This window comes from Pyrus communis, chromosome 7 (assembly GCF_963583255.1).
Source record: "Pyrus communis chromosome 7, drPyrComm1.1, whole genome shotgun sequence".
Lineage (NCBI taxonomy): Eukaryota > Viridiplantae > Streptophyta > Magnoliopsida > Rosales > Rosaceae > Pyrus > Pyrus communis.
The window spans coordinates 25641411-25650047 of record NC_084809.1 but is presented as its reverse complement, the minus strand read 5'-3'; the positions used below and the strand labels follow the sequence as shown (position 1 = coordinate 25650047).

General features: G+C 35.3%; 1 protein-coding gene across 2 annotated transcripts; it reads right to left on the bottom strand.

The window, feature by feature from the left end:
* Positions 1-1871: 1871 nt before the first annotated feature.
* Positions 1872-7901, bottom strand: LOC137739890 (lipid phosphate phosphatase 2-like). 2 transcript variants are annotated; one of them, XM_068479627.1, is made up of 9 exons: positions 7693-7901; positions 5940-6032; positions 4018-4239; positions 3809-3896; positions 3587-3696; positions 3381-3471; positions 3050-3238; positions 2911-2970; positions 1872-2293 (listed from the first exon to the last, which is right to left on the bottom strand). In XM_068479627.1, the coding sequence occupies exons 1-9, from the start codon at positions 7753-7755 to the stop codon at positions 2085-2087; spliced, it is 1125 nt and encodes a 374-aa protein (XP_068335728.1). In that variant the 5' UTR covers positions 7756-7901; the 3' UTR covers positions 1872-2084. The 2 variants fall into 2 exon arrangements, with proteins under 2 accessions (XP_068335728.1, XP_068335729.1); XM_068479628.1 differs by lacking the exon at positions 5940-6032.
* Between the last annotated feature and the right edge of the window lie 736 nt (positions 7902-8637).

The window sequence follows — 8637 nt, the reverse complement described above, 5'->3', positions numbered from 1 at the left end:
ATCTAGTTCGAAGAGAGTTGAAAACTCGTAGGCCTTCTTCATAATTCCCTTCTCTTCTGAAATGTTATTTTTCGAGCTCGTTCATTGGCTACGAGTTCCATCTCCAGCCTTCCCCGACCCATATTCTTTTAGTGCTTCAAGAAGAATAAAACTTAGATTGTTTTAAGAGTAATGCTATTCATACCATGTTTTTATACCACATTTCTATACCATCTTAGGTGGCATCTAATGTGGATAACCACATCATTTAAAAAATTTGCAAAACCCAAGGAAAGAAAGGAGAAAGACTCCTCGTATACCAAAATTATCATTTAATTAACTAGTTTTTTTAATTATTAGTTTATTAAATAATTAACTAAATTTAAAAATCTAATTAAGTGGTTGTCCATCTCAAATGTCACCTAAGATGGTATGAAAATGTGATACAAAAACATGATACGAATAACATTACTTTTGTTTTAAATAGAATTTGAGATTCAAAGAGTTCTATAATTTCATGAGTAACAGCTTTTGTTTGGCTAGTGACATTGACTCCCAAATTAGAATATTTTACTGGCACTTTAAAATATGGAGGGCATACACAAACTTTTAATAGAAAATAGAAAGTGAAAACACTCAAGTTAACAAGCCGTATATGAACAATTTTTTATTTTCTTTACTGGTTCCCTTCAATATATAAAGAGAGGATAATTGCTAGAGAAATTATATTTCTAAACTAAATTAGATTATCAATTAAGTGTTGATGAACGTGTTTATTTTTTATTGGATTATCATTTTATAAACAAAACATGTTTATTATTACTTAAGTAAAATTAAAGAAAAAAATTAAAAAAAAAAAAAAAAAAAAAAAAAAACCAAAAAAGCCACGATACCTCTCCACCCAACCCGACCACGTCAACCATAGGACTTTGTCACTAGAACCCAATGGCGGACCCAGGATATAAATGTTTAGGGGTCCCAATGTTAAATACAAGTTTTTTAGATAGAAACAAAACTCAAAAAGCGCAATAAAAAAATCAGTTTATTCACTCAGTAGGCTTGCTGTGCATATGTTAACAGATATCAAGCAATATGATGAGATATAGAGAGAATTTGTCGACGCAACATGTCCAGATATACCTAGCATGCATTGCATCAAACATTTAGTAAGCACAAAAGAGGTTCGTATCAAACATTCGGAGGATTCTTGAAAGTCCTTCGTATGTATATTTTCTGAACTCAGATGATCCTGGGGCTATCTCGGCCCCTATTTCCATCCGCCCCTGCCGACACCCCCTTTCGTCCTCACCGCCGAGCTATTGCATCTCCTCATCACACGACTTTCTCTTTCTTTCTTTTAAAGTTGACAGCATTAGATTAGAAGGTTAAGTGGATATGTGTAAAAATATTAGAACTGCGTTTTTCCTTTTCTTCTTCTTCTTCTTTGTGTTTTTTTATTTTTTATTTTTTTATTTTTTTTATTTTTTTTATAACAAATAACAGGTACAGAAGATTTGTAGCCTCCCCTTAACCCTAACAATTATCGCTATGTGAAGGCAAGTTTCTTAAGATTGGACCTAAAAAATTTATAACTTATTACAATGTGAAGTTTATTCTGATATATAAATGCCCCAAGTTGAGCCAAAATTTTTTTGACTAGATGAAGGTTTGTTTCGCTTAGAGAGGTTTTACTGTATTACATTATTCTTTGTTAATTTTCTCATTGAAGCAAAAACTTTTTTCCTTCAACGAGCAGAAAACAAGGACGATTCGAAACTCTCAAGCCGGTAAGAAGCTTGTATGCTTTTTCCTTATCATTAGATGCAAATTTCAGATAGATAACTTCTGTTGAACAAAAAACTTTTAATCCATTCATCATGCATGCGCAGGTGGAGCTTTAACTGGGGATATAGAATATAAACAGAATCCGTCAAGATTCGTAAAAACAAGCTTGGAAGCAAAGGCAGTGTTCCTGTCAGTTTGAATTGTGGCATTTCTCTACAAATATGTACACCGGCAGGAATAAGCTCCAAACGTCCGAGTAACCTTTGCATTCAAAACACACTTTTGAAGAGCTTGGAGGAAGAATCAACAAATACACAAAACTATCTCCTTCCAGATTCTAAATCTTCCAATGCCGAACCAGAATCACGTGCTAATGTTAACCCCATACATCCATGGATGCTTGTTTCGTCTACCTGATTCCCAACCCGAGAATCTATGACCTGCACATTGCTCGCATTTACTGTGCTGGTAACCTGTGTCCCTGAACGTGACTCCTCCAACACCTGGAAGTAAGCATACGGGCCCCAACCTACAAATGGATGTATAGAAAATCAGATGCTATAAAAACACACCTTGAAAAATTACTAAAACAATTGGAAAGAAGGCCTATGTTAATTAGCACTGCTTCAATACATAACAGACAGGCATGCACTGCTTCAAGACAAAGCAGACAGGCATGTCCGACCAACGAAGAGCAAAACACTAATTTAGTGAAACAAGATCTATGTTAATTTGGTAGATACAGATGGAAATTCTCTTAAAACATCAAGCCAAATTAGAAATTTAGCATGAAGAAATTGGACTGTTGATTCCAAATTACACGCATTACGTCACCCACTGTATTCTTTAACAAACGTCCACTAGCACAAGAGCGCGCACATCAAAACAAATGCCAGAGAGAGATTATGTGCAAAATATTTCACGAGTCGTAGAGGACACAAAAGGAGCACCGTCATTGATAAGCAAAGAAAAAGTAGGACCAGACCATTGCAATTACAATAAACCAAGTTAGTCAACAAAGAAGAAACGCCACAAATATGATTCTGCGAAAATGTAACTTAATGTCACAACACCAAAAAAGCAACATCTCTACAAAATATTTCCCCGTGACAAAAACACCTATATAGAATTTGCTTGGTACCATACCTTGGGCATGATATGGGGGTGGAAAGAACTGCAAATAGCAAAATGTAGCAACCGTAAGCCCTGCAAAAATGATTCCCTGATTGTTACTTACAAGTAAGCTTCAGCAAGTCGCTTAGTTACCATTCATTATGACACAAACCTAGAAGACCTCCAGCAAATACATCTTGCCAGTGGTGCCAGTAGTCATCAACTCGAGAAATTCCGACAAGTGATGCAACAAGTAGTGGAAAAATAACAATGCAAAGTTTTGCAACATGGCCTTTGCGATCAAATACTTGTATTTTTCCTGACAAATACAGAGAGAGAAATCCAAGACCAGCAAAGGACCCTGCATATTGAATCCAAATTTCCTCGATGTTAAAAAGTCTGCAAGAGATTGAGGTAAATATAATGCTTGTATGACATTACCAATGAAGTTGTTTGCATGTAAATTATATTCAGTGAATACCAGACACTGCAGTGCTGCTTACATGAAGTATGGCCACTTGGAAAACTCTTGTGCCCCTCCTTTATAACACTCTTCACACCATTGCATACAACATTTCCCCATTTATCATACACCTGAGGAAAAACTAGTTATTAACTTCGACTTCCAATGGAATCATGTATGAATAATCTAAAAGAACACTGCCCTCAAATTACAATCCAAAATAACTGTGAATCAAGAATGCCGTACATCCTTCCCATCTGGAAAACAGCGCCAAAAGAAGTCTGGTCGGGGTCGACCAACTGCATCTTTTATAGCATCTGTAAGAACCCCTGTTATCAGGACAGAGAACAATAGACCTGCAGTAACAACTTTTAACTGTCAGGTCCTGTCGTTTTATTATATTTCTTCAGTAAATGTGGTATCTATTTAAATATTCTTCGTAAAATCAATAGTCAAAAAACTGATCACCTAGTATGGCATGGTGAAGGTCATAGACATCTCTCCTGCGGAAATAGACAACAACAAAAATTGCTATGGGCAGTGCAACTGCATACATCTAAGCATCCAAGGAGAGGAGCCAAGAGAGGGAGGCATTACAAATCACATCAATTCAGAATTCAAGTAATGTATTTGTAAACATGGTCTCATTGGATTAGAACAGAATGGTAACAACTTACAGGGACAGCCCAAACAGGTACTGTGTTAACTTTCAAGGGATATTTAAGATCAGCCATCATGTCTTTTCCTACGAAGCGATAAAATGGATGAATCACATTAAGGATGACAACTATCAACCCAAGAAGCATCAGTATCACCCAATCATGCATGTGTGTCCTTGCAAGTGTCACTCCATGGGACCTTATGGTATGCGAACCAAGCTGAACTTCCTGCATTTTGTTCTGCTCATGAAAATAGACATCAGATGTGTACTCCTTACAGTGCGTCGGCATAACAAAAAGACACGATGGCCATGAAAAAAGAAAGACAATTCCAAAGAAAATACTTGTTATCACATTTTATATAAAAGAACTACCAAATACTTTTATCAGTTAACCAAATAGTAATAGTAATACTAGATATGTCCAGCATAGACATGTTTTCACAAAATAACAGCATTGCAAGAAAAAATTGTAATAAGCTACAATAAAAGGCAAGTAAAAGAAAATAATTATAGGACCCACAATAAACACAAAGAAAAGGACACTGATACGGAAGAGAGGACAAATCAAGAAGGTGAATATGTGTGCAATAAAGGTGAATGGTAATTAGGAATAACAGCCATAGGAAATAGCCAAAACATTATGAATAACCATTGAGTGGGCTGTGTTGCATTAGTTGGTAAATTCTTCAACAAAATGCAATTGTAACCCGCAATCATGACAAGCAATCTCTATGTAAGCATGACCATCCAGCAAGGTCTGTCAGAATCCAGAGACAGAAATACATGCACTAGATGCTTGTCTCGTTAAATAGTATGGGCTGCTTTTGCTGATATTACATCTTATAAATGCTTAAGAAATTATTAGATCAATAACCAATACCAGACATGTGAAGGAAAAGTTATATTCAGCGTTAGATACAATTTATGTCTGATTATTGTTTGGTTCAACTTTTCATGTGTGACAAGAAAAGTACTACCTTATGATTTGAAGAATTTTTTTTTTCATAAAAAAGATTTCCGTATTGGACGCCTTAGATCGCAACACTTGTATCTAATCATTTTGGTCAACCATTTGGATGTTCACAGAGAAATATTTAGTTATTTTCTTTCTGTTACAAAAGGTAATTAAAGAAGAAGTTTGGTTAACAACTATGCTATGGCTTCGTACCAGCCATACAGATCTGCATTAATTCAAAAAGTACAGATAAAAATGAGCATGCCCTTGTGTTTGAACATTTAGATGTATGAGACCCCCTATGTCTGTGTCAGGGCATGCTATTTACATCTGTCTGCATAAGTGATGAGGTCCCAGCATATCATTTGGTACATCAACGTTCACATAAATATTACTTGTGACACCAAATTGGAACACAGTGATGTTGAAGGACTACGGGGCCTATTATTTGAGCTGAGAGACCAAACTGTAACTCAAGAATCGGTTCAGGGACCATGGATACAAACAAGAATACTTTTCTGTCAAATCGGTTGGCCGAAATGGCACATGCTAGATAGGTAGAAGGGTGAAAATCTAATTCTCTGATTTTTAGCTCTCTGCTATTGCTGATGATGTTCAGAGCAAGCAAAGGGGATTTCATCTAGAAATGGGGTATTTCTGAAAGGAAAATTTAGAAATTTAGGATTTTTTTTGAAATTTTAAAATGGAAGGAATGGCTGAAACATATTGTTAAATTACACCTTTACTCTTCCATATGACTAAAAACCAAGTTGACAGAACTTGGTACTTCGGAATATGTCACAAACATCACTAACTATTGTTCAAATTGAAACTACACGAATAAAAATGAAACTAGGATTGTACTACATGGACCAAAAGTATAATTTAGCCTTTACATATTAATGGACAAAACTCTAATTATATTAGCCTAAGTTAGAGACCATGCTCATTTCTCCATGAATTCAGCAAAAGAAAAGAAATACCTCATCCTCCCTGTGTTCTATCAATGGTAAGTGAATGGGTGTGAACAAATCAGTATTAACCGCAGAAATCTCCGGCTTCTTGCTTGACACACCCTAGATAACCCCAAAAAAAAAAAAAAAAAAATTAATCTTCAGGGGTTAAATTCACGAAGGGCACCAGATTCATTAGACTTAATCACAAATTCATAATTTTGGGTTTATTACTCCACGCCAGTTGTATGTATACCATTAACTGGATTTAAACTTTGTAGATTCTAGGCCTGAAGCTTTTATGGAATCAGCAGAGCAAAACTGCCAGTAACCCTAACTACATATTAACTGTACACCTTCCTACAATATCCCTCTATCACCTAGACAAACATTATGAAACCTAAAAATGGATTCATTTATTAAGAACGTAAATGTTTGAATCATGTGTCATGTGTGACTTCGTTTGTGTGTGGCGAGAGATATGATAGTACAAGCTCACACTCTTTGGTTCAACCGAATCACCCAACATTTTATCTACTGGTGGATGCACTTTAGGAAAACCAATAATCTATGTTGACCCAAACAATAAAACTATACAAAGTAATAAATCTATGGTCCATATATCAGTATCTTTAGATCCTAAGCTTCTAAAAAATTTATCTTCGACTAAAATTCCAATCACCAACTGATGGTGCCAACACAGGACATGTTATCTTGCTGGAATCTAGTGTGCAATATCAGAGGCACAAAAAGTACTGCTCCAAAGGGTGAAGGGAAACAGAACAAAAAATTGATTGATAAGAAGTTCCTTTGAACAGCTGAAGGAGTCAGAAAACAATCTTCTCAAGCATACACAAAGAACATAAGGAATGAGGATGCAGTTCACAACAACATTTACGAAGCAGCTTCCCAGGCTTCAAAAATCCAATACACCAACCTTACATAAAAATACCTAACGTACAACATTTAGTAAATTTAGCCCCACAAATGAGATGGAGGAGTGAAAAAGTAAGAGCCTGTTTGGTATGCTTCTTGGATTCAATTTTATTTTGTTTTTGAAACGAATGAGTACTACTACTAAGTATTTAGTTGTGTTCTTCATTTTTGAAAATTATAAATCACTTTCAAACTGAATACCAAACAGCCCCTCAATGATTTTGGTTAGTGAATCTAGACTTTTGACTTCGAAGAAGATAACGGGAGAGGTGAGGAAGAGATCCTAGTAAAACTAGTCCGACTGTACAATCTTTTCCTTCTTTTCTTCTCCTTTTCTGTTGGGTTTAGATGATAAGTTGATAACTCTAATAGATTAAATCATTCTATCAGCCAACAATAAGTATCCATGACTGTCTCAGATCTAGGCTTAAACCCCATTTCATGTCAAGCAGTAATGATTCTCATGAACAAGAACAATTCAAGATTCTACAATTTTAGGAAAAAATCAAGTTTCTAATATCCAAAACTCTCAAGATTCTAAATTTCTTCAACTTTTGTCTCCAAAATCAACCTTTTTTCTTTTGCATCTATTAACAGTTATATGGTACAAAGATGGCACAAACCCATCACGGCAGATACATACATACATACGTACATATATAATTGCATAAACTGAAGCATCACACAGTAACTTGAGGCAAAACAAGAAATCATCCAAAACGACAGAGAATTACAACAAAAAGGGCCAAAAACCACCTGGGATTTGGCCACATGCTTCCGAAATATGCATCGGATATTACAAGCTTAAATCTAGTAAAATACGCAGAAAGAAGAGAAACCCACTGACCTGAAAGACGACGCCACTCAAGTTTTTGAGACGAGAAAGCAATCCAATATCCCACCAAGGCATCGTACCAAACTTAACCAAGAGCTTCGATACAATACCGACTGTTTCTGGTTTCAGAATTTATTCGTGGAATGAAATGCGGCCGCGATAGCGACAGTGGCTGTGGCACTGTTGACTTATTCCGGGTGGGAAACTTCCTAATTTTGTCTACTCTCTAGAGTAGTTCATCTCAACAAAATTAAAAAACAAAATAACCAAAATAAGCAAAAGGAGTTTTAATCAAAAGTTATTCTCCCAACATTTTATTCACACAAAAAAATTATCTATTAACTTTATTTAATAAAATTACTTTAAACTTTAATGAAAAGAATTTTTTTTTTTTTAATAACAAACGATATTATCTAAATTAAGTAATTAAGGGAGTAAGTCAAGTCTTACAATGGGTTAGCAACATGTGGTTCAAATTCGTTTTTGGCGAGAATTTAACCTAAAACCTCTCAAGTAAAGAAGAACATCATTAAACCTTAGTACTAAGTAGCCAATGAAAAGAACTTAAACTGTAATAAAAATGACTTAAATTTTAGTGGAAATGACAAAAAGCCCCATCACACTCTTTCTCCTTCACTGCACCAATTTTCACCTTCCCTATTCTTAACTCTATTTCTCTTTAATTTGAATCACATCATTACTAGTTTATTGTGAGATTAAACCCACCACCTTCTCTTAGTATAGATAATATCGTTTGTTAAAAAATAATAATAATAAAAAAACTGTATTTCTCTCTCTTTCTTCTCTTTCACCTATCCCCCATCAACTTTCTTTCTCCACTCCTCACCCATTCACATCAACTTTCTCTCATCCCTCTCCTCCCTCTCCTTTCACCTCACCTCATTCTCTCATGTCACTCTTCTACCACTCAATAAACAATGTACTTCCTATTTTTTG

Excerpts from the sequence above, each read along its gene's own strand:
- LOC137739890 (XM_068479627.1), bottom strand. The coding sequence starts at position 7,755 with ATGCCTTGGTGGGATATTGGATTGCTTTCTCGTCTCAAAAACTTGAGT. Across the intron at positions 6,033-7,692 it reads TGAGTGGCGTCGTCTTTCAG|GGTGTGTCAAGCAAGAAGCC; the intron begins GTCAGTGGGTTT and ends GGGGTTATCTAG. Across the intron at positions 3,239-3,380 it reads TCCAAGTGGCCATACTTCAT|GGTCCTTTGCTGGTCTTGGA; the intron begins GTAAGCAGCACT and ends TTCAATATGCAG.